Raw genomic sequence first — 26,979 nt, forward strand, 5'->3', positions numbered from 1 at the left:
CGAACACAGCTTTGCCAAGACTGGGAGGCAGCACCATGCAAGTTATGCCACAAATTGTCAATGGATTGTGAATGCTTGGGCAAACGCAAAAGCCGGCATAATTTCCAAGGACACGACAACGAAACTGACTCCGACAATGAGACGGCATGTTTGATGGAGAACTGGCCCAGTTGTTTGTTAGTAGTAACTGTGACTGCGCCTTATAATACGGTGCGACTTATGGTCGTGAAAATACCGTAAACTATGCGAGTGCACCGGCACACGGACTAATGAATCAGTCTAAAAATAGCTTGAACCGTCCGATGGCCCGGTCAAGACGTTATAAATCGGTTTTATGTTGCTGATACAGGTGCTTAAAGCTGTCTTATAAAACAACCAAAACATTCCAGTTGCGATCGATTCAATGCCATGGGAATAAAATATTAACATGACAATTATTCACAAGTTTGCTGTTGAAATGGCATTTCCTTGACTCTTAAGTCACGCGAAACTTCGCTCGGGAGACCGTGTTTGTGTGTGTCACACGAGATTTGTCGCAGTTATATGACGTCAGCACTTTTTTGGGAGTTTGGGAGGGAAGTTGAATGGAGACGCGGACAAGGGTCACAACATGCACTGACAAGTTTAATGTCCAAAGTATTGAAGAGATGTTTATTTTATATGAAAAATGGAATGCTGGATTAAAGTGTCGCCATTTACAAAGACTGTAAACCTGCGCTAATATACACCGCGAGTACAGCAGATGTATGTGCACGCTTGATGAGCTGGCATGGATCTGGTGTTCAACCGCACGGACAGGACTTTTTCAAACTAAAACACTCACAACTCGACCACAGGAACGGTAATAACGACCTTAGAAACCCGGTTTAATGTTAAAGATTTAAGCCATACTGTGTTATGGAGAATGAGGGCTTTCAGACTAGACTCCTGTGTGACAATCACGCCGCAGTGAGGATCCTTGTTTTAAAAACTAGGGTTGAGTGGAACACAGCAATAAAGGGCCAGCCCTCGTTACTGATAATGAAATATGACAGGTGACATGATCGTAATGATCAAGTTCAACACATTTTTCACAAGAACCTTAAGCATTAAGCATACATCAACTTATTCACTGCATGAATGGGTAGTATACAGGAACTGACACTATCACAAGAGTAAACGCAATAGAAAGTAACTGAGATATAACTAGTTTACATTTAGTAAGATAGCACTTTGAAAAATATATTCACAGGGCTCTCCATTAACTTTTGAACTGGTAGCACTGGTGCTACCAACTTTTTTAGTTGGTAGTACCACAGGTTTTGGTCGCACCCTTTTTGGGGGAGATACCACATGACCATATTTTCTGATGTATGGTTGTCTTAATAGTTGTCTTAATTTGCATAGCGTAGTTTCAGATGACATAAAGATTGACAACATATATAGCTGCAAAATATTTTACTGCAACAAGATTTGTCTGCAATAAAATAGGTCAATTATTTTATATTACTTTAAAATAAATTGAAAAAACTCCTTTACTTTTGGTTTCATTGGCTTGAGGGGCCAACTCTTATTGCGAGGTCTCCAAACCCTCTTCCCCTTGGGAAAACCAAACCTTAACAGCCTGACTAGCATTATGATCAGTCAAATCTGGCCCTTCAATACTGCGTTGGATTAGGTCGTCCGATGCAGTGTTTCCCAACCATGAGTATGTGAGCACATTGCAGGGGGTTATATGGAAACTCAAGTAACTGATGAAAATAAAATGAAACTGCTATACTATGACAATGGTTTTTTGTTCAATGTTTTGTTTATTGCCTATTTAAAGGAGACTATTGTAAAGGTGCTCCTATTTTTGATGGTAAATGTTATAAGAAGAGCTGTCAAACGATTACATTTTTAAATCTGATTAATCACATTTTAGAATTTTGATAAATCACGATTAATCGCTTAATTAAAAAGGCTTTTTTTATCAAATTTAAAGAGCACCTGTTATGTGTTAATTTTTTCGACATTCAATGTTATGACGACGTCTTCCAAAATTTTTTATCTACTGCTTACATTCATCCTCTTTTTCTAATCAGTTAATTACATCATTCACTCCCAGCTATTTTCACTGAAGCAACCCCCTTTGCTCCTGGCTTTTTTTTTTTTACTGGATTTTGACAGATTTTGCAAGGCCCACAGAATATTGTGTTCAATTGATATAAAAACATGGAACCTACCATAAGAAAGATTAGTCTCTTTCATCAGGAAAAAAAGTATATTTCTATCTGTTTCCATTTTGCATTAATTAGCATTAGAATATAGCTTTTTAAGTTTTGTCATTATTCACAAATGTTTCAAACTGTGGGGAAAACAGTTTGTTTCAATATGGCCCTGTTTGATCTCTGATACTCTGCTGCCACCTGCTGGCCGTTTTAAGATGCTTCATTGCTTCAACCGTTCTCTACAGTTCAGAGGCTGCATCAAAGCCTTCTGTATGCTCTAGCATAAAAAAAAGAAAAAAGAAGAACACTGGTAATATTTAAAATAGAACAAATTTATACGTTTTTGGGAGAAAATGAGTTACATGCATAATTTAAAATGAAAAAAAAAAAGACCCTAATAGTTTGACGTGAACAAATATTCTGAATGTCACATGCAAACATTTATTAAATGCTTTACTTTAATGCATGAGTTATGTTTATTGCTCAAACACAACCTGTGATGACTTAAACGTAACCATCCGCTGTCAGCTAAAGTATCATCTGCGGTCAAAATGAATAGTGTGATTAATCTGCATTAATTCATGATTAATGCGATAATTACTAATTTTGGCAGCACTAGTTATAAGAATTACATGCACGCACACCCCCCCCCCCCACACACACACATATATATATATATATATATATATATATATAAACAGCAGGTTTATTTATTTTGATTAATTTACATACAATTAGAAGGGAGGATGAAAGCCAAGTAGATGATTAGGCATTGTAAACAGAAGTGGCTCGTTGGACCATTGATTGGAATTAAGTAAAAAAACAAAACAGTGATTTCACATCCATCATTCTTCTTAATGTATACCAGCTTTTATAGATTGATAGAAAGCCTTCATTGTTTATATATTTGCAATTATTAACGGTTAATGCATTGATTGTATTTTTTCTATCTGAGTGAAATGTCCGACAGTATTTGAATGTGGATCGCTGACCGCTAGTGTCAATGTTTAGATTCTGTTAGTGGCTAGTTGCTAATGCCGGAGACTTATTACTGTATTACAAGAGGAAAACGAGGGCCACAATACAGTACTATCAAGAGGAAATGAGGGCCACCAGACCCAAAAACAAAGAGCTGACAGCAAGCATCAAGAAAGCCTGTGCTTCCAAGACCCCCAGGCAATGCCACGGTGCATCGAGGCAGTGATTTAAGGCAAAGAGAATCCAACCAACTATTAAAGATAGACTTACCGTTTTGAAAATACCATCCATCCATTCATCTTTTTTTCCCCATGCAAAAATACTCGGAAGTATGCATGGTGATTTATTCATATTAGGATGTTTTCAGTGACGACAAAATTTAAGATGTTACTATTACATTTTATCTCTCTTTATCTCACTTCTGTTTTTCCTTTCCTTTACTTACAGAGCCATCTAGGAAATGTTCTTGTTGACATGAAGCTGATCGATATAAAGGACACCCTTCCTGTGGGCTTCATTCCAATCCAGGAGACTGTTGACACTCGTAAGTCGCCACGAGAAGTAGTGAATAACGTCTACTAACAGGACAGGCCTATTTGATTCCAAATTGCTATCGTAAAATTTAAAGTTTCTTTTCTGCCTCTTTTGCAAAAACAATTCCTGCATCAGAGCGGAAGATGTGATCTGCCTGTGTTTATTATACAAAGGAAATAAGATATTTTCTTAACTGTGTGTGTGATTTTTAAAAACTGGTGGCGTAATGTTAATGCTTTTTGCACTATATATACAGGTGCGTCAATACATTAGAATATAATGGAACACTTTATTTCAGTAGTTCAATTCAAAAAGGTAAATGGTTAATGGACTGAGGTTATATAGTGTGTAGGATATTTTATTTTCATCAAGCAGGGTTTTTCCTGGCTCAAATTGAGGTGGATGTGTTACCATTCTAACTATGGGCGACTACCGATACCAATACCAGTCTTATTTTAAGGTATCGGTACTTACGACGGTGACCTATAGCAATATCGGTTGCCCTGCTGCAGCCGTTTTACAATCAAAAACTACAAATGAGAAATATATGAATACAATGTTTCCTTTAATTTCATGCAATGTAAAAATAATATATTGGGGCATGTTGTAGGTCTTTCTTTAAAATAATCAAATTTTTGGGTGGGAAATTTTATTTACTAGTGGTATCGGTATTTGGTATCAGTATCGGTGACTACTTTAAAGAAAAAAAGTGGTATCACGCATCCCTAATCCTGTGACTGATGTGCATGTATTCTGTAACTTAACTGATTGGCTTACATTTTTTACAGGCAACATATAATACTCCTATGTTCCAATAATAATAATAATAGTATTAATAATAATAGTTCCAACAAGAATATGACTATTATCATGTTAAAGTATCCATTCATTAAAGCAGTTCTGCCGCAACATTTCACGAGTGGGAAGGATCGGCCACTGTTTTTTTTTCTTCCAGGATTCAAAATAAGAATTTTCATTGCATGATGTGGCGACGTCTTAAAGTACAGCCCATCAAATGACCAGAAGCTTTCACATATTTACCAGCAAGACAACCAGACTCCCGATAGACTCAGTCTTCGCTCTAAGACTCGACATACTTGGGATTTCGATTCAGCCAAAGTATGTAAACAAGCATTTGTCCCATCACTTCACATTGGTGCACTGTGGGCAAACACTACGATATCAATAAACATACGTTATAACCACATTACCTAGAAGCTCCCGTCACACACGTCCTACATTACTCAAATAAGCGGTTCTGACGGGGAATTCATATGAATATTAAAGTAACCCATAATTACTTTATTATCTGCATTAGTTACCAAGTCAGCTACAAGTTAAAAAAATTCATCGAGAAAGCCAGAGTAAGGTCCAGGAGGGGACGGTAGATATCCACGAGATAAAACGGATAAGTGGAGCCAAAATCCCAAGCGGATCGTAGATAGTGCTAACCATTGAGAGCACTCATTTTCTTGTTAATGGCTTGCTTTGAATGCACACCCTGAACTGCAGTGTGTCCGACTCCACACACCACTGAACTCCTAAAGCTCTTTCGATTGGCAAACAATCATTTTCAAAATCCAGCATCTTGACTTTGTCGGCTCTCTCCTTTTCATGTACTGATGCGAGCACAACTCTGCTATTGGAAACCCATTTCGTGAGTTTAAAACCTCCAGCAGCACAAAAGCCTGCAGTTCCTGTTTAAGAGCAATTGCCTGTTCCTCAGTACCAACAGATTTTAGACAATCGTCCACATAGAAATTCCTCAAGATGGTGATTGTAGCTTCTGAGCTGAACTGTGCCTGATTGTCCTCTGCACACCTTCTCAATGCATAACTTGCACAACTTGGCGACGAAGTTGCACCAAATATATGGACCAACATTCTGTATTATTTTAGCTGCCGACTGAGGTCTCCCTGTGGCCACCACAAAAATATCAACACATCAGTATCTTCCAGGGGAACTTTGAATTGATTAAACATACCTTCAATGTCGGCCATGAAGGCAATCGGCTCTTGTCGGAATCTTGTTAGCACTCCAATGAGAGAACTCGTCAAATCTGGCCCTTGCAACAAACATAAATTAAGTGAGGTGCCTCTATATGTGGCTGGACAGTCAAAAACCACACGTAACTTATGCTTTGTTGGGTGGTAAACCCCATGATGTGGGATGTACCATGTCCTCTTGCTACCAGTACCATCAACATCAGCTGCTGTAGCAATTTCCTTAGCCTAGCCCTTCGCCATCGTCTGTCATGAACTTTGTGTAATCCTCATGAAACTCTGGGTTTTTCATCAGCTTCCGCTTTAAGCTTTCAGCTCTCTGTCCTGCAAAGTCACGATTATTTGGGTAAACAATGCCGTCAACCAGCTTCACTGACTTTGATACAGAATTTATGAACTGTTTGTCTTCAAAATACATTTCGAATTTTTCAGCCATCTGATGCTCAGGGGGAAGTCCAACTTTATTTGATGCTCAGTGAGCTCTTCCAAGGTTGACACTGAGATCTTGTTTACGGTGATTTGTGGCCTCTCAGTGCTTTCCTCTCTGGGATTTTCACCCTTCAGTGGTCAATTGATAGTCCAGCCTAGAAGAGTCTTTACCGCATATGGTCCATTTCCGTCACTGTTAACGACCTCCCATGGTTCGAGTGCTTTTGGTACGTTTGTTCCTATTAACAAACCTATTTCTCCAACAATTCTTTTAAGTTGAACATGTGTCCATCTGTCCACATCACTTTGTTGTGGAATGTTCTCTTTCTTAACTGGGATCTCAGATTGTGTAAAAACTTTTGGAAGCTTCAAGAAATTATCCTCATCCAAAGCACTGACTTCAAGTCCCTGACAATTTCTTCTTTTCCCATGGTGCGGAGCCTAAATCTTGTCTTTTCTCTTGTTATCATAAGATTCCTCACAAATTTTTCAGTGCAGAAAGTTCCAGTACTTCCTGGGTCTAGAAACGCGTATACTTCAACGCTTTTGTTACTCCTCAAACACCTGACCTTGACTGGAACGATTGACAGACCACAAGCTGCTTCCCTGGCCCAGTACAACCACAAGTTAAATTTTCAGTGGGAGATTAATTTTGGGCAGCTTGTTTTGCATTGCATTGCAGAGTCCTGTTTGTCAAAATGCAGGATGGTGGAACGCTTTCGTGAACATGTTTGACAGATGTGTCTTTGCTGACAGCCTTTACTTAAATGTCCCTCGTGGTTCTAATTCCTGACTTTTCTTGAACGTCACAAGCAAACCCTCTCCACTTTTCTCTTAATTTGAAGGGAAGTTTGGATATAATTGTGCGCATGTTGGTAGGGCTGTCCAGCTAATCAATATAATCCATGGTATCAACAGTGTTGCAGCAACTTGTGAGGAAAACTGCAAACTCTGTAAGTGGTTCTCCATCTTCTGACCTTACTACATGCCACTGCAATGCCTTTTCAATTTAGGCAGAAGCAATTGTGTATTAATTTCCAAAATTCTCGTACAAAAGCCTTTTTGTTTCTTTATAGCCTCTATCTGGATTCAAATGTGCACAGCTGCGTACTAGAATTTTAGGTCTTCCATGTGTAAATTGCTCAAGAAAATGCAGTCCATCTTTGTTAAGCTCTGTCTTTTTTTCAATTCCATGCTCAAATGCTTTGACAAAGAAACTAAATTCCAGTGGATCACCACTAAAGACTGGAATATCAAGTGGCAGTAGTGTAGACACTTTCTGTTGCTTCACTAAAAGTGCAGTGATTTCATTCTGTCGCTGCATAAATCAACAAATCTCGAATACCAGCTGCCTTTGTGTCGCCTGTGCTGCATTGATTGCTAGATATGTCCTTCAATCGCTGATGTCTGTTACTCCTTTCTGAGTCACTGTGAAGCAAGGTGTTCTGTGTCATTTTTAAATGACCCTTTTTGCCAACATTGTCATGTTCGGACAACACAGTCCTGAAGCTGCGCTCACTACCTTGATCTGGACCTCTCTGTTTCACAGTCACATTTTCTCTGAATGCAGCAGTGTCTGACCAATCTGTCTCTTTTGCAGTTAGCACCTCTAGCTTTGCGTTAGCAGCAGCAATAGCTGTTTGCAACTCTAACTCCTTTTTTTCTGGCCTTGAGCAGGGCTTCTTCTCTTTCAATTTCCACTCTTTTTGGTAATGTTCCTGCACGTGCTAACAGAGCCGCTTTTTCAGCTTCTATTTTCATCCTTGATACAGACACAGTAGAAGAAACAACAGAAGATGATCTGCTAGTTTTCTGCTCTTTACTGTTCTTTGTGGATATCAATGAGACACTATGTGCAGGCTCAATTTCTGCATCAATTCTTTTTGCCTCATCTTCTTGTTCATTTACTTATTCTAGCCAGCTCTCACTCTCTTTCCACAAAGGTCTTTAAATATTTTGAATTAGGCTCAAACCACTGTGATTGGTCTTGCAAAACTTCAGTGTCACTCATGAGATTTTTAACTGCATTATTGGCTGTACACAATTCCATGTACCTGCCTGCAAAGTCACCTGCTATTATGGCACTCACGTCCAGCATTGCTAGCATCCTCATTAAGAGCTTCAATTTCCTTCATCTTTCTTGTAAGATACCGCAACTTGGACTTTCTCACTTCTTTAAGCTCCTGAAGCTTTTCCTCTTGAGCTTTCATTGTTAGTTTAGATACTCTTTGTGGAAGATTCCATTTCCTTTTGCTCCATATTAATTGAGTTGCCTTTCACTTTTCAACACAATTAATCCACTTACGCCTTGTGCTTCGCTGCATGACGTCACACCATGTGCTTGTTCACTCCTTAACTCTTTGACTGCCATAAACGTTATAAAACGTTTAGCATAAACCTAGGGAAGGGCGCCGAGGACGTTAAAATGTTTTTTTTTTTTTTTTTTTTTTGGAAACGGGTGCAGGAAAGCCTTGGGCAGCTGTGCTGAAAGTATCAGGCAGATCTGATTAGTAAAAGACTCGTTTTGGCCCCTAGAGGGCAGCGATGACTCTCTTTGCACAAGGTTGGATGGGCCGCCCACCGTGGGCGTCAGTAGAAGACGTGAGGCGGAGCTAGAGTGTTGAGGAGACAATGGCTGATGAAGCCACAATGGCTGACCAAGCAACCGGTTGCAAGCAGCTCACGCTTGAGCATTTTTTTCAAAGACGGAAAGCATCAATCAATACTAAAAAGCGCATTGATGTCGACGATGATGATGACTCCGAGCTTGACGCCAAAGTTGGAAGCCTTGACGCGACTGTTATGATCACGTAGTAAGCCTCACCGGCTAAGCGCGGCTAGCGCTGCTAAGGCCGGAAAACGCGCACAATAACCGACCGGGTACTTCTACACAATCGGACATTCGATCGGGCGATGGAGAGTTGGCATCGACCAATGCAGATTGATGATGATGATGATGATGACTCCGAGCTTGACGCCAAAGTTGGAAGCCTTGACGCGACTGTTATGATCACGTAGTAAGCCTCACCGGCTAAGCGCGGCTAGCGCGGCTACCGCTGCTAAGGCCGGAAAACGCGCACAATAACCGACCGGACATTCGATCGGACAATGAAGAGTACCCCGAGTCCAATGCATATTCATCGGAGGAGCGGGTACAGTCTGATCACGGAGAAGACACTGTTTCTGGACTACGATGCCACCATGAATGGAGTGGATAAAATGGATCAGAACATCTCTTACAACCCGGTGTAGCAACTGAAGGACACGAGGAAGCGAGACGTAACGAAACCGTAGCATGATCCTGATATTAGACTTGATGGCAACACACACTGCAGTATATACTTGCTATTCCCCGGAAAAAACGGCCTGCAAGAAAGTGGAGCACGCGAAGAGGCAATCTGTTGTGCAAATGCTGTTGCGTCTCCTTGCACGCAGGAGAGTGTTACAAAAAGAAAAACTGTCGTTGAAACATCCACATATTTGTAAATAGCACCACAGTTGCACACATTTGTAAATAGTTTGCCAAATTGTTGTCAAATTGTTACACTGTTGAATGTAAATAAACGCATTTTGCTATCAAAAAACACTTTTTCATTCTCGGTGGTAGTGTTTTATAGAAGTAAAGCACTATTTAGGTGTTTGTGGCATCATTCATGGACAAAAAGAAGTGTAATATTCACTAGAATGCATGAAATAATATCGTTTCACTAAAAGCTTGATTTCTCCGTATTTTGGTCCAAAACAGGCGAAATTGGGTCAAACGTGTGTTTCCATAGTCCAAACAGAACATTTTCTGTGGACCTTGAAAGATCAGTCAAAATGCTTAAATCGGCTGGCACTGACGGCATCCCTTTTCTGAAAACGTCTGGCAGTCAAAGAGTTAAACACGCCACAAATGTCCTCCCAAGTGCATGGAATGAAGCACTTCCAAAACGTCGAGCCGTTTCAAATCCCAAAGTGCAGGGTGAATTCAAATCCGCAATGTCCTCATTAACGGACGGCGTTCGAAAATAATGCGCCAAATGTCCGTTCCTCCTCTTACTCAGACTGCGGCACTGGCACGCCAACTACCACCATGCGTCGCGGGTGTTGACAATGATTCTCGCGGAGCAACTTTGTCTAACTTAAATGTAACAGCACCTTTCCTTTTTACTTTTCGTCATTACGTAAGCAGGGCATGAAGGTCTCTAACGCGCACCAACCGTAGTCGATCTTTTCACCTCAGCAATGACCACAAATGCAAAACGCCATTGCGGATGAACAAAAAAGATTTCCACTTTATTTACCCCCAAAAAATGGTGATTACAAGACCATAAACAAACTTACAATCAGTACGGTCAGCTCGGTTAGACAAAGTTGTTGCTCCTAGCCCTACTTGTTTTTCCCTTTTTATTTATGCCAACAACACACTTTACGGCAACTCCTTCCTTTACGACTAACAAGCAGGACAAACTTACGGAGCACAAGTACTAAAATATTCTAAAAATCTACATTACACAAAATAACAAAAATAAAACACCAAATATAGGCTTGTGACTAGTAAACAAAAATTATTCAAATGGAACACAAATAGATAAACATATATTCACATTTGAACGAATCTATATTCATATTTTTCTTATGGCTCTAACATAGCGATACAATGCATTTGGTTTTAACCAGGTTTGACAAAGACCAATCAGATTGAGGTTATGGTCTCTAATTAGGTAATTAATTAGCCAGGCTTTCGAAGAAAGTGTTCTAATATTTGCATTGCATTGTCTGCATAACATTTTGTACTTCAAGCGACGATAGTTGTGGCATGAGTTTAATACCGTAGGAATCTGATACAGAATTATCAATATGACTCACCTCGGAAGACTCCTGAACTGCTACCTCAATTGAAAACAAGTCAGTATGTGGTTCAGCAGTGGGTAGTGAATCTGTATGTTAAGTGCACAACGCTCTAATTTACATAAAACACTGTGTTGCATGAAACTAGCATAGCGCTAGTTAGCTCTAGCCTTACAGATGCAGCACCCGTTTTAACAGGCTAACTGTTCTAACTGTATTCGCTAATCACCCGTAGTCATAAAAGGCTCAAACAGTAATCTATCCCTGTGTCCAAATTCACAAGGCTGGGTCTGTAGTGCATTGATCGATAGTCCATTCATGTGCAAGTCTGTGCGTGCAGTCGAGTTGCGCCAGGAGTGACGTTATGCGGCAGACAAATTCGGCCTTCGGAGGACCCAGTGAATTTGGCCATGGTATATTTTTAGAAATAGTGATGGCGCTTTCCCAGTTGGGGTGAAGGCCGACCAACCTCAGCGCAGGTCTTATCACCTCCAGAAGGAGGGCCAATTATCTATAAACTGAAATCCCTGCTTGATACAAAAACCTGGCCAGATTGATAATTGTGATTCACTCAAGGGAGTTCTCCACAAAATCAATCTTGGACCGCTCCAATGTGATCTTGTCGGGAAAAACGAGACGTTCAGTACAATACTAATTGGCTAAGCTTTTGTTTTGAGCACGGCAGTGGATGAAAATGTCGTCGTCATTGTCGTAGGTTAAAAAACAAAAACACAAACATCTATAACAGTTAAAAATGCACGAAGCGCCTCTCGCTGTTCTTCATTCAACAAGAAACTGAGTAAATCTGCGAGAACTGAATTAATTGCAGCGTCTACGCATTTGTTCATGATTCGGCGCATAGTTTTTATCACTGCCGCATATTCCGCCCCCGAACACAATACCGCTTGGCCCGTACAAGACGTTTACGGATTGGTGAAAATCAGCGGGTTCAGTACAAGATTCTCAGGGGTTTGTGAACTCACAAATCCCGTGAGAATTCAGCTTGCAGCACAAGGTTAACAAAAACTAGCCACCCACCAATTATCTCATTTGCTCCCAGAAATTTATAAATATGTTCTATTTTAAATGTTTTAGTGTCTCAAAGAGGTATTTATATGTTTAAAATGTTTTTTTTTTTTAATGCTAGAGCTTTGATACAGCCTCTCAACTGCAAAGAACGGTTGAAGAAATGATAGTTATTACACAAACAGCCAGCAGGTGACAGCAGACCAAAAGAGATCAACCAGGGGCCATATTGAAAAAAAGCTCATTACTCACATTTCTAAATAGATTTGCAGGGCTTAAAGTACTCCGGGACGGTGCCGGATTTCCGGCGTAAGAGCCACTAGCGCAATGACAAATCCAGCGAAGTAAACAAATACATGTGGGGAATATTTGACACATCTGGCAAAACACCGCCAATGCGGAGAGAAGGCCAACTTCAAAATAAACCTTCCCATACCAAGTAATATGTGGAGCGCAATGCCAATGGACGCCTTCATTTTCAAATTTTTCATGGGAGCGTTTTTCCTGTCGCGGCGCAACGGATGACTTGACTAGTCCTGCGGAACGTGTCTGCCGTTTTTATTGCCAGCGTAAACAATTCTCTTCAAAACTTCGTACAGAAATTAGGGCATTAAGAGAGGAAAATCATTGGGAATTTCCTGAGTTTCCCAAATGCCCAGTCCATCCACAGCGACGAATCGAATAGTAATGGCTTGATGTCGATCGAACAACGAATCGGCACGTTGGACACTGCAATACCGCTCCTCAGCAAAAGTTCAGGCTCAGGATTTTTTTTTTTTACTTCAAGCCCTGGATTTGTGAGCAATGATGAAATTTAGCTATATTCTAATGCTAATTGCTGCAAAACGGAAACATTCAATATATTGCTTCTGTAAAAATGTTTGGGAGTGAATGAATTAAGAGTCAAGTTGCTTAGAGTGCTTAACAAGGAGTCAAAGTAGGCATGACCTGACCTTTGACTCAGCTGTTTTTTTTGTTTCAGATAACATTACAATCAATAAGGTATGTGACTATTTCTTGTTTTGTTGTGTAGAGGAACAGGCGTTCAGGAAGAGGCGACTCTGTATCAAGTTTATCCCACGGGACTCTACAGAGGCAGCCATCTGTGATATCCGTATCCTGGGAAGGTCAAAGCAGGCTCCCCCACAGTACACCTTTATTGGGTTTGTTCAATGTTTTTTTTTTTTTTTTTTACTATGCTTTTATTGCAATTTTACACATCAATACACACAAATGGTGCCCCCACAATCACTCAAAATACATACCTAGTGTGTGTATATTTAGAGCCACAATTCTCTCTGTCTCTCCCTCTACCTCTCCCTCTCTCTCTCTCCCTTTCTCACTATATTTCAGGCCAAACGTTTGGACACACACATATCTCTATATTACTATTTACCAATGGTGTCAAAATTAACATGTTAAGTTCCTTAAACAGCACTAATTTTTTTAACGCTCAAATTAACGACCACCCTTATTTGGAAAGCTTCTTCTAATGCTACATTTACATTGACATTTTTTGAGTTAGGATTCCGGTGACGTCATCGGCAAGCATAACTGCTTAGAGCGATAGCACCCGTGAGAAACAACGGATTTTCGCCCTATAACCAATCAAGGACGATAGAAACTCGATTAAACTTGAACGCCCTGTTTACACCGATGTCCAGCGGTTGAAGTTCTTTGGTCAAGCCTCCCGGTATGATGGCAAGCTTCGCGTTCATTTGCTGCACTTGTTTTTTCACGGTGGCTGTCTCTGGTCATCTGGTCTCTTTATATACACCTCAGTAAGCCACTCTTTCATTTTGTCTTCGTCTCTCATCATGACTGTCTTCAGTCACGTCCGCCTTTCAGTTCACTCTTTCGCTGTCACAATCGCTCCCCCTCCTTTTCATATATCCTTCCACTAATCGCGCTCATTTAAAATACTGTAGTTCCGTCCTCCCAAATTAGAAACAAAATAGATCCCCAAAAATAAATATATCAATGTGAAAATAAATCCTCTTACATACATAAGCAATGTGTTGACAGAAAATCCTCTAAATATTCTATTGCTTCCAATGTAAATTAAATACATTTTATCGACTATAAATGCCTGTTGCGGTCAACGATGTCGGTGGCCATATTTGGGTTTTTTTTGGTGTGGGTTGTGTGAGCGCTGCTCTCTGATTGGTGGCTCTTGTCCCTGACTCTGTCCACCAATCAGGGCAAGAAATTGGGATTGATTGCCATTCTTAATGTTTTGTGCAGCATTCGATAATTTAACTTTGAAATTAACAATGATCGACATTTATGTTGTCAGTTTCTTTTTTTCTTTTTTTTTTCTTTCTTTCAAAAGCTCAGTATTGTTCATTCGGTAATCTTACCGATTCGACATGTCATCATCATTGCTCTCTCTCTCTTTTCTTCCTCTTTTTCTTTTTTTTGTATGTGCGTGAGTACGTGTGTGTGTGCGTGTTAGTGTGTACTCATTAATTTACCTAAAACCTATTAAAAATCCCATACCGTTCACCTAAACCGAATACTTCAGAATCCAGCTAGAGTCGTGAGGTTGTCAAGAGACCCGAAGAAGGATCAAAGAAAGTGAAATCCAGCACCGACCAGACATCACCTACTACCCACCGGGTTACCAATCAGATTCTTTCACCAACCCCAGAAACATCTCAAATCCAACAAATTAGGAAAACCTCAAGAGACCAAAGAAAAGACTGAGGAAAGGAAGGGAAGGATAGATGAAGCAGAGTGAGATCCGCAGACATCAGCCTCCACCGATTCAACGACCAGAGGAAGAAGCAGATTGTGTTTGAATTTCGATAGATGCTGGTGTGGTGGATCTGGCATGCATGAAAACCTCCACCAAAGAGGAGAGCCGTCGAACCCGGGTAGGACAGAGCAAGCACAACACCTAGTAATTCAGATTTTTTTGGTTGAAAATCACAAATATTATGGTGACGAAAACGGTATTTTGATTTGTGGGGGGATCTGAATATACACTTACAACCAAGGTTGGATTCCTCCTCCAGAAAAAGTTCTGACACGAAAATATTGTACCAAAAGATGAATAAGCTTTTTCTGAAGGCAGGTCTCATCGATATGTGGAGGGACTTTTTTCCTAGTAGGAGGGATTACACACATTTCTCCGCCCCTCACTGCCTATATACGAGAATTGATTACTTCCTTACATTTACAAAAGACACCAACAAAATAATTACGAGTGATATTGGGGCAATGGAATTAAGTGATCATGCACCTGTATATTTATCTGTTGATTTGAACCTTCAGCCCAAAAGTAACTCATGGAAATTTAACGCTAGCCTACTTAATGATTCTCTATTTAAGAGGAAAATTAGGGAAGAAATAGACCTCTACCTGTGTCTTAATGATAATGGAGAGGATGACCCTCCTATTTTGCGGGACACTTTGAATGCTGTTCTGAGGGGGAAAATCATAACAATATATTCTTACAAAAAAAGAATGAGAAATAAAACACTCCAAGACTTGCAAAATAAACTGAAGGAATTAGAAACAAAGCATAAGATAAACCCAACACAGAATGATTTACAGGAAATTAAAGCGATCAGAAACAAAATTGACAATTTAGAGACACGAGACATAAAGAAAAAATGTATGTTCTTAAAACAACAATATTATGACAGTGGTTCTAAATTTATGGAAATACTAGCTCTACGTTATACCGGGGACAAACGAATTTGTCTCGACGAGACCTTTCAAATGGTGTATGGCCTGTCGCGTTCTGACCTTGCCCGTCGCGTTCCCGACCTGGAGATGGAGGCCTGACAGTTTCCCAATTTCATGCCCTTGAACGCTTTAGCGTGCGTCCGGCACCGCCCCATGGCTCTTCCCTAGATTACACCGCATGCGTGTGCATTGCGGATCCACTCGCCGATTTGTTTCCATTTCCAGCTTGTTCATATTAAACCAGCTGCGGATCGACTGCCGACCAGTTGTCGTGCCAAGACCGCCAGATGAATAGACAATGCGCTCCCAAGCCTCCCGGTCAAAATGGATTTCTCAGCCTTGTATCATAATCATTAAAATTAAGAGTGTCATTTCTAACAGCTGTTTTGTTGTTATTGTGTGTGTGTTTTTTAAATTACTATTATTATAAAAAAACATTTTTAGGAATACATACCGGCCTAGAATTTTTTTTATCAATTGTCGTTATATATTTGTTTCTCAAATAAATGTTTTGGATATTAGTTTAATTCTATTTTATTGTTACTATTATTTTAAAATCTATAAAGGTTTGAACACTGAGAGTTGTCAGGTTAATTCAGCCTAGAACATTTAATAAACAGACACGGAAGGAAGACGAGATATATATTCTTATTACTCATGAGGATAATGGTTATAGTTGTTTTTTTATTGAACATATAAACATGAAGAAAACACATTACAAGTATAAAATATAAGTTGAAGTAAAAAGGAAAACAAGAATAGGAAAAAAGAAAAGAGTTTATATGTTCAAAAGGCATAGGAGGAAGTTAAAAATGTATCTAGTCCTACCCTTTATTCGTTTTATATTGATAACAATAATAAGGTTAATGTATTTCAACAAAAGAAAAATGTATAAACCTAGTCATATATATATACAAGTGCACTTCAACATACGCACATTTGCCAACAACATATGTACATGAAATTTATAGGCGTATACCATAATACATTTATGAATCATATCCTTATACTCACATATACAATTTTCATTACACTCATACCGATACATCCAAAGAAATTACAACATATATGCAATTTTAACAGTTCATGTCTGAAGTAAAAAAATGTAACTTTGCTTTTAATTTTTTTTTTTAATTGACTTACAGAAACACACCTTTGCTTAATATTTGTTGTGCTGTCCTTACTGCAGTGTGGCTACTGTAGCTATCCAGCCAGTTAAACTCTGATGCAATGACGAGGAGTTTGTGGTGTAGTGAACCTTTTGCCGTTGTTTACTGAAGATTCCGACATGACAGAGCGAAAACTGTAACAAAAACAAAGAATGTTTTAACATTAAGCTCAGCTTCATATAAAGTCTGATGAAATATCCTTGCACATATATGTAAATAAAAACGATATTTTTAACCTATTTATTATCTTCCCTTTCAACTCAAAACATAACGTATATCAGTAATTTAACTTAACAATGAATTTTACTCACTACTTTGCTTCTAGCGTCTTCAAGATCATCATTTAGTTTGCAAAAACGGTTTTCAACAAGTAGGAACCAGGCAGCAATCAAAATGGTTGCTAGAGAGGAAGAGGTAACCAAATTATTTCAATTTAATTTACCAAAATTTTGACCTGTTTGGTTTGTCTAGTATCAAAAACTATCAACTTTGTTTTCTATAAGTTTTGTGATCATTTGTTCAGATCAAACCAATTTTTTAATGTGCTTAATTCATACTCCACAGTAGTCAGAAGCTGCTTCAGGTTTTCTCCTGAACAGTGGAGAGTTGTGTCATTGGCGAATAAAACACTTTTGAATATTTTTGAGACACAACAGATATCATTTATATACAATATAAAAAATTTGGGAACCAACACAGACCCTTGGGGGACTCCATAAGTAATCTTCAAGTGTTTTGATTGTATATTGTTAAACTGTAAGTACTGATATCTATTATCCAAATAACTTTTCATCCATTTATGTCAAACCTCTTATGCTATATATTTCTAATGTATTCATTAGTATAGAATGATCTATAGTATCAAATGCTTTTTTTAAATCTATAAAAATTCCAACAGTAATTTTTTCATTATCTGTGTTAGTAGTAATTGCTTCTACGAGTTCATGACTGCCATTGAGGTGGTCCGTTTTGCTCTAAACCCATATTGATTTCCCCTCAAAAGCTTATGTTTCTTAATAAAGCTTCTCAACCATAAAAATGTTCCTGCCACTTGTCTTGTGATGAGGGCACAGTTCCTGTCTTGTGATAAAGCTTCGTGACTGCAGTCGACTCCAACTCGCACAGAGGTCACAATGTTGAATAAATTCACAATGTTGAATAAATGCTTTGCAATTAATAAAAGACTAAATATGGGATAATTAAGATACATTTATCTAACATTTCCCCCGTTTATCACATATTTGCTAACCTATCACCTATCAGTCACTTCAGTTAGAATTTCAACAGTAGGATAATTTAAAACTTACCAATACAATGTATTTGTCAAATAGGCAAAATATCACCATCATAGAGCATAACATAATATTTTTTGTTTCCATCATAAAAAACACATTAGTGAAATAATCATCAGCACAATGTCAAAAATAGTGTTGTCCTTCAAGTGCAATCAATGTGTTTTTGCTCTGTGTGTATATTGTCCATTGTTCATAATCCAGTGTGCACAATTTTTCTGCATGTACTATTCAGCGTTAATAGTTCAGCCAGCTCTCTCTCTCTTCCCCCTCAAAATGTCCCCAAAAATAAAAACAAAAGAAAGCCCCCAAAGAGTCCGATCGCATCTTCGATTCAGGAAAGGGACTCGATGTTCCTTGATTTGTCCCTTCTGACACTTCCAGCACAATGGACAGGCCCAAGACTTAACAGCGGTTGCGGAACCTTGTTGGGGAGCAGACTGAATGTGCTCCCATCCATCTCACTGACTGACTTGGTCAAACTTTTCTCCACAGCTAGACAAGGTGCTTGTTTTTCCCCTTCTCTGACCTTGATTCGGTCAGGCTTCACTCCGCAACCAGACGAACTATTAGTCAATGGTGCCTGTTGTGCTGTGCGAATGGTGACTCCAGGAGGGTCGTTCAGCGATCTTCACAGCATTCGGGGTTGTCAACAACACTTACAAGGACCTTCCCACCCTAGGCTGGACCTTTGATCAAAACCCAGTCACTACCCTTGATGGGAGGTTGGCCTTTCTGCAGAGGCAGAGTTGTCTGGCATTTGATTAAACATTTTCACTTTCTCGTCATTTAACAATCTCCTCCGTTAATTAAATCAATTTATTTTATTTTATTGACTTAACAGGTTATTTACAATAGGCAAAATAAATAGTCTATCACACACATATCTTAACAATGTGACTTACAAAGTGACTTTCATTCGTTAGTCCAAATAACTAGTATGCCATATACATACACAATACATTATATATTTACTACACAATGCTTTTGCTGTAATAATAACGTCCAGGTGTTTTGCTGGAACAATTTCAACTCGTAACCCCTCCGTCACACCTACAGCACACCTCACCACTTTCTTACAGTCCTCATACATGTCCTGCACCACTTGAACATACTTCTCTGTCATTCCAGACTTCCTCATACAAAACCACAGTTCCTCTCCAGGCACCCTGTCATTTTCTCCAGATCTACAAAGACACAATGCAGCTCCTTCTGACCTTCTCTATTAACATCCTCAAAGCAAATACTGCATCTGTGGTACTCTTCTTTTTTTTTTTTTTTGCCATGAAACCATACTGCTGCTCACAAATGTTCACCTCTGCCCTCAGTCCAGCTTCAATTACTCTTTCCCATAGCTTCATTGCGAGGCTCATCAGCTTTATTCCTCTGCAGTTGCCACAACTCTGCATGTCTCCCTTATTCTTAAAAATGGGCACTAGCACACTTCTTCTCCATTCCTCAGGCATCTTCTCAATTACAGGGATGTGATTTTTCCGCTAATTCGCGGAATTCCGCTTTTTTTATCTCCAAAAATAAAATGTTACAATTTTTTAAGTGGTAAAAAATCCGATTTCGTCTCTCGACAGCATTCCATTTGAGTGTTTCCGTAACTGAAATGAAACTGATCTTGCGATTGGCTGAAGTCTCCGTGTTGACCAATAAACGCGCTTGTTATAAAGGCATAGGCGTATGCCATTGTTTGTTGACCAATAAACGCGCTTGTTATAAAGGCATAGGAGTATGCCATTGTTCATTTCTCAGACGTTTTTGCCGGGTGTTTAAAGAAAGATGTCCGTGATCGAACGCAAAGATGCTCCGCGAGTTAAGGAAATTGACAAGATCGTAAAAAACAAGTTTCGATGGGACTGGTTAGAGAAGGATATATCTACAAATGTTGGAAAGAAGACTGTGACGAATTTGTTCAGTGACTTTATTCGGAAGATCGATCGTGCCGGGAAAGCGCTTTGCATTTGGTGCCGTGATACCGTTGACTATGGTGGGAGAGGTTTTAAAGCTCTTGAAAGTCACGCAAAGAGCAAAAAACACGTGAAAGAACTCCAGTCAAGAACAACAAATTATTCCATCGCTGGAAGTTTCGGTGCCCAAACGAAAACTCCAAAACTTTACGGCCTCCATCCCTTATTGACATCACAATCGGAAGCGGTAATAGAGAGACGTGATCCACCCCAACAACCTGTACCAGTTGCTGACAGAGTCGTGAATTTTGAGGTCGGTGGTAAACTTTTCAAATTAATCGAAATCAAATTTTCGAAAATATTATAACGTAATAAAAATGGCCATAAATATTTAACATGGTTAATCATTGACACAAACTCAAATGAATGCTGCATGTTCGCACTTTTCAGGTTTCAATATGTTGACTGTCTTGATGTATGCAGTTACAGAGATGATCTTAGTCAATCATGCATTCGACGAATGCATGATTGTGTTTTTACCAGAGCTTGCTGCATGAGGTATTTTATGTTTTTGTTATGCATTATGTATTAAATTAAGAATGATTGATTAAATGATTTATTGCATGGTAAATATATATGATGATATTCTCAGTGATAGTTTTTAAAAGCAAAGGCAGTCCAATGTTTTTGAATGTGACTGATTTTGAGTTGACTAAAACTGCAATTTTATATGGGATAGTTCAATATACATTGAAAATTTATGCTGTTGTTTTGTCTATTTCTTTGTCATCTGAGTGCATTGAAAGTACTTAAAAACACGGAAAACCCATGAGCTCTGGACCTAGCTGAGTGCCCGCGGCCCCCAGACCCCCGGCTAAATTTTCAGATAATTTCACTTTGGTCAAATCACATCCCTGCAATTAGATCCTGTTGAACAGCCCAGTCAGAAATTCCACTGCTACCTCTCCTAGACACTTTCATGCCTCCACAGGTATATCATCAGGGCCTTTCCACTCTTCATCCTCTTCAATGCCCTTTTCACTTCATCCTTACTAATCTTTGCTACTTCCTGGTCCACAACAGTCACCTCTTCTACTCTTCGTTGTCTCTTATTTTCCTCATTCATCAATTCTTCAAAGTACTCTTTCCATCTTCCCATCACACTACTGGCATCTGTCAACACACTTCCATCCCTATCCTTTATTACCCTAACCTGCTGCACGTCCTTCCCATCTCTGTCTCTTTGCCTTGCCAAACTGTATAGATCAGTCCTTACTGTCCAACCTTGCATAGAAGTCATCGCAAGACCCTTGTTTGGCCTTTGCCACTTCTACTTTCACCTTGCACTGCATTTCCCTGTACTCCTGTCTACTTTCTTCAGTCTTCTCAGTGTCCCACTTCTTCTTAGCTAACCTCTTTCTCTGGATCCACTTCTGCTCCTCCGCATCCCACCACCAAGTCTCCTTATCTCCTTTCCTTCCAGATTACACAACAAGGACTGTCCTAGAGAACCGGCGGTAGTGCTACACAGTCCAAATTGCTCCTTCATTTGAACATTCTTCCCCTTAACATTGTGTATTGTAGCTCCAGTGCAGTACAGTGCATTTCTATTGGGTATTTTTCCGTGGACGTTCCTGCTGCGTCACGACTTGAATTCCCTTAGAGGAGGCTTTCCAAATAAGGGGCGGTCGAGCGTTAAAAAAATGTGTGCCGTTAAAGGCACTTCAAGTTAACGCGATATAAAACCACTAATATACACATATATAGCTCTTCAATCTGTTTTAATGAGGTGCAAAATGCAATGTGGAACCAATTATTCAAAGCCATTGTTTCTGGCAGTTCAAAAATGTTTATACAAGCAGAAAAGTTTGTTTTCTCTGCCATCTCTCATGTTGACTATGCCTCACCACAAAAAAATGCAGTCATTGTTGCTGGTTTACACCTGCCGTTCAGGCATAGGATTTAAAGATGCAAAATCAGCCACCTCAATTCATATGAGGTTGCTACATCACATTGCATGTGCCAAATTAACCTATTTTCATTTACTTGCGGCAGTATTTTGTGCATTTGGGTAGATGAGCAAATTATTATTTATTTATTTTCTTTTTTGAGAGAGATGAGCTAAATTTATTGTTTGGCTATTTTATTTTATAAATCAGTGCCAAAGTATCATAAATGCATATTACAAGTTTCTCAAAAGTTGTTGTGAATAATCAATGCTTCCTAACAGTCCATGCTTTTTAGTCATTTTTATTTCATATTTGATGCATAACCACAACTTGTTTTTATTTAACAGAGAGCTTAACAACATGGGCATCTGGTATCGTATGGGTACTGTGCCACGAACTCAGGAGTCCTCTCACACATCAGCCATGACTGATATCCAGAATGTGAATTCTACCTCCATTTCAACCCCTGTCCCACCAGCTTCAGTGACTAAGTATGTCCACTCATATTTATTGTCTCACTACTACTACTAAATATGTTTGTTTGTTTTTTAATACGATTTTCAATTTTCTACTTCATGCATTGTGAAGGCTTTGTACACATTTTTAGCAATATGAGGTTAGCAACATTCCACACTCTAACCACCACATTGTTCTTGCTATAGCTGAGTGTTTTGTTTTGTTTTTTTGGTCATCCTCTACCGTTGTATCCAGGGTTCGAAATTACCATTCGCCGAATGCGGGTTAAAATAAATTTTGGTGGTTATTGATAAAATCTTACCAGTCAATTTGGCCAGTGATGCATGAAGCAATCGTGTTGCTTGGATATACTTCGGGTTGGCTGTGCAGTTGAGTATTGAGAATCGATGGAACCGGGACTAAAATTACGACACTCACGGAATTGTTCGCCTTTTTAATTTTTTTACGGTGCCTATCAGTCTTGTCTACAGACCAGAAGAACTATTTGATGAGATTAACGAGGAAAAAGTGTGCAGTCTGCGCAACCGTGCGTGTCGTGTGGATGCACCTCTGGTGCCGATCACATGTAGGACTACTTTGTTAAAGGGTCGACTCGGTGCTACACTTACAATAAGATCAAATTGTGCAAAGGAGGTGACGTGCCGTGTATACATTAATGGAATGCGTGTCCGCTGAGCTTGGTGTTCCCTCCCAATCCAGCCTGAGCCTACAGTGAGCTAAATTTCAGAGTCATAATCGGGTGAATTAAAGCAGCACTTAGGAACTTTTCAACCTTCAAATTATATTGTCATAACTTGACTATAATGTTATCAAAACATTAACTTGCAGCCAGTTGAATGGTACCTTTGTCATGGCCTGAGGGGTTCTGTGTCGCTTTCCTGAAACTAAGCAATTTTGAGGAGTGTGGTAGGAACACTGACTGCCACACAAAAAACTGCTTTAGGGCATACGTCACTTACCCCTTTCTCTATTCGTTGCAAAGATGGAAGTCGATTCAAGCGTCTAAGCGTGATTACTGTTTTCATGGTGAAGCTTCAAAAGAACAGAAGAAATGCAAATATTTATCTGAGGCCCCCCCCAAAAAAGGGAGGCTACCCGGATAAAAAGACAGTCAAGGATCAATATTGTCCCGGCTTTAGCACACTGGCGTGAGGTCAAAGACAAGGAGGGATTTCCGACTGAATCGGCCTTGGCTCTGTTCCTGCTGGACTAGTAAGTAGCTTTCGATATTCAAGTCAAAATGGTAATGCTAATTTTAGCTCTCGAAAATTTGCGCGGTAGCAATAAATAGCCATCAGCTTGATAGTTCGCAGCTCCACACTAACACGACGGCCAACCACGCAACAAACTCAAAAATACAGTAGAGCGTTGGAGTTCGAACGTCTCGGAACTTGTACAAATCTGACTTCGACCAAAAAATCGGAGGAAAAAAATAACTCTGAGTTTGACCTCATTTTCTGAGTCTGAACACCCAAGCAAAGCTGAACATACCTTGAACGGACGGGTAGACAAGTCAAGCCGAGGGATGCCGAATGCATGAAATGAGGTTACAGAATTGCTCTGTTTTTGGCTGTTTACACAGCAGGTTAGCATATCAGTGGGAGCTGAATGAATACTCGTTTACACTCGTGTTATTAGAGCCGAGCAGCTACCGCTTCATATCATCAGTAGTGTTCCTTTGAATCAGTGGGTGTTTCGGCCTTTCAACACTAGACACCCTCATCAAAGGTGGCCGGCTACAGGGTGATCACGCCTGAGCTTGTGTCTTATACCCAATCATAAGTTACCAAATTTTAAAAGGTGGTGGGTTTTAGCGAGCGGGAAGTACCGCCACTCTTTTGAGCCCAGTCAGGATCTTTCCGCTTTGCCCATATCCACCTGCTGCTTCAGAGACTGATCTTATTGTCTGCCGCAGAGCCTGTCCATGAATCCCAAGTAGCTTCAACAGGCTAATGGTGGAAGAAGCCACAAACCTGCATCCCACTTCAGCCGGATAGACTTTTGTATTCCACCCTTTCTGCTGAGCGTCTGCTGCCAGGTCTGTGTAGCGCAGTTTCTTGCGCTCATAGGCCTCCTGCATTGCATTCTCCCATGGGACATTGAGCTCCATGATGAACACAGTCTTCAGTGAGGATGACCAGAGTACCATGTCTGGCCTTAAGGTGGTAGCTACAATTTCGGGTGGGAAGATTAGCTGTTGGCCAATATCGACATGTAGCTTCCAATCTCTGGTCATGGCTAGATGTCCAGCTTCTAGTTTTGGCAGAGGGATGGATGGGCTTTTTCTGACCTTCTTGGATGAATGTTGGTGCTATTATGGAATTTGTCTTTCTCAGGGGCAGGGAGTTGATGGTATGCTCTCTTGCTCTCAATGGCTGTTGCCAGACTCTTGAGGACCTGGTTGTGCCTCCAGGTGTAGCAGCCTTGTGTGAGGCTGGTTTTACAACCGGTCAGGATGTGTTGCAGTCTTGCTGGAGTTGAGCAGAGGGCGCAGGTTGGGTCCGCTCCATACCACTGGTGGAGGTTTTTTGGAGATGGGAGCACATCGTAAGTTGCTCTAATGATGAAGCTGATGTAGCTTGCTTCCATTTCCCAGAGCTCTCTCCAGCTGAGTTTTCTTCCTTCCAGGCCCTCCCACCTCATCCATTGTCCTTGTTTGGCAAGCGAGACAGCCTTGGCGCTTCTTTCCACCTCCTCTTGACGCCACACCTCTTCTACCACCATTTTTTCCTCTCTGATGTTGAGGCCTTACGCCAAGTTGGTTTACTTAAAGCAAGGCCAAGGCCTCCTCTTCCCTAGTGGACAAGCCCCACAATGTCGTTGTGCGTCAGGGCTGATGTAGCTTGCAGCATCACATTAGAAGGTGACCATTTTCGTCCAATTACCAGGGGTGGTGCAACATTACTGATAGTCTGGTCTCTAGAATCCTTCAAAGTCATCTGGAGTCTTACTTTAGAGCACTTGTACTCTTTGGTTAGGCTTGTTATAGGCAGTTCAAGGACCCCTTTGCCGTAAAGGCTGATGTTAGTCAGACAGCGTTGGACCCCGAGCCATTTCTTAATGTATGAGGTCATGGTTCGTTCCATCTTCTCCACTGTTGTTATTGGGACCTCATAGAGTGTGAGAGGCTACAATACTCAAGAAGACCACATTGTAGGCACCAGAGCTTAAGTTTTCCTGGCAATAGTGTCTTATTAATATTTTCCAGACTGTTAGAAATGTCCTTCCCTAGTTGTTGTATTTGGTCCTTGTCCCTGAGGCTTGCATTGTACCACCTGCTTTTAACGGGTTGCTCAGACACTGTGGGTATAGGGTCATCACCAATGCAGAACTTCACGTTTTTAAGTTCTCTCTTGACGGGCCCACTGGATGTTCTCCTGCAGGTTTGCAAGTAATCGCCTAGTGCATGCTGCAGTAGTAGTCAAAATGGTTATGACGTCCATGTATGCTCTGATGGGTGGAAGGCAGATCCCGTTCTTGACTCGCTCACCACCTACCACCCATTTTGAGGTCCTTATGATGACCTCCATGGCTATTGTGAAGGCCAGGGGTGAGACTGTACAGCCTGCCATAATGCCTACTTCAACACACTGCCATGATGTTATGTAGTCAGCTGTTGTGAAGCACAATCGCAGGTCTTTAAAGTAGGCTTTTATTAGTGTAGTGACAGATAATGGAACATGGAAGAAGTTGACATGGAGGTCTCTTTTGTCCTTCTTTGCTGCTTGGATCTTATGCCAGATCATACTGGTATGCTCCAAGCAGCCAGAAAACCCAGGAATGCCGGCCTTCTGTATAGATGTATCGATATACTTATTCTTCTCCAGGTAGGTGGATAGCCTCTGTGCTAACATGCTGAAAAAGATTTTGCCCTCAACATTGAGAAGACAGATTGGCAGGAATTGACTGTCTGTTGCATCCTTTTCTTTATGATGATTTGGGTTGCCGTAATGGCTTATGAGAAATTTAGACGGTACTAAGGGGAGTTGTAAATTTCTCAGCAACCTCGGGGGCACCACGTTGACTTTGCTTGTTTGTAGGAGCAAAATAAACGATAAAAATCCTTTTATCAAGTATTCATAATCTGAAGTTGTTACTTTAGTTAATCATGGAGTTCTTTGCTTTCATAAGAGAATTACTAATCCACTCAGTAAACACAAATAATTCGGATGGAATTTCTAGACAACAATTTTATTTAGTAAACACACATATATCAGTCACAGCCTAACCTATTGATGAAACGGAATAAAAATGCGAGTCAAAGATAAAAAGAAAACTTGCAACCTAACTAACTAAGATAAAAGAAGGTAGATGAAAAAGGTAGATGGGGGATAAAGATGGAAGCGTTTGACCTGTCAATTCTTTTATTATTGAATAAAAGCATAGCACCAGTAGTATATGATCATCATATTGCAATGGAAGCGCAACTCACAAACCGGTTCAGTCGCACGGGAGAGAGAGAGACTCGAGCGTCAATTCTCGGTTGAATGC

General features: G+C 40.1%; 1 protein-coding gene across 8 annotated transcripts in view; it reads left to right on the forward strand.

Moving 5' to 3' along the window:
• mvb12ba (multivesicular body subunit 12Ba) overlaps positions 1-26,979 on the forward strand; it is a 101,002-nt gene that overhangs the window by 23,362 nt on the left and 50,661 nt on the right. For all 8 annotated transcript variants that reach the window (XR_015097187.1, XM_086095847.1, XM_086095845.1 and 5 more), the window contains exons 4-6: positions 3,615-3,711; positions 13,026-13,155; positions 22,359-22,502. Coding sequence is in view for 7 of the 8 variants with exons in the window: in XM_086095847.1 (XP_085951973.1) it covers positions 3,615-3,711; positions 13,026-13,155; positions 22,359-22,502 (371 nt within the window). In the remaining variant the exon portion in view is untranslated. The remainder of the gene's footprint in view (positions 1-3,614; positions 3,712-13,025; positions 13,156-22,358; positions 22,503-26,979) is intronic.

Source organism: Leptonotus elevatus, chromosome 15, assembly GCF_054856555.1.
Source record: "Leptonotus elevatus isolate MCC_2025b chromosome 15, RoL_Lele_1.0, whole genome shotgun sequence".
Lineage (NCBI taxonomy): Eukaryota > Metazoa > Chordata > Actinopteri > Syngnathiformes > Syngnathidae > Leptonotus > Leptonotus elevatus.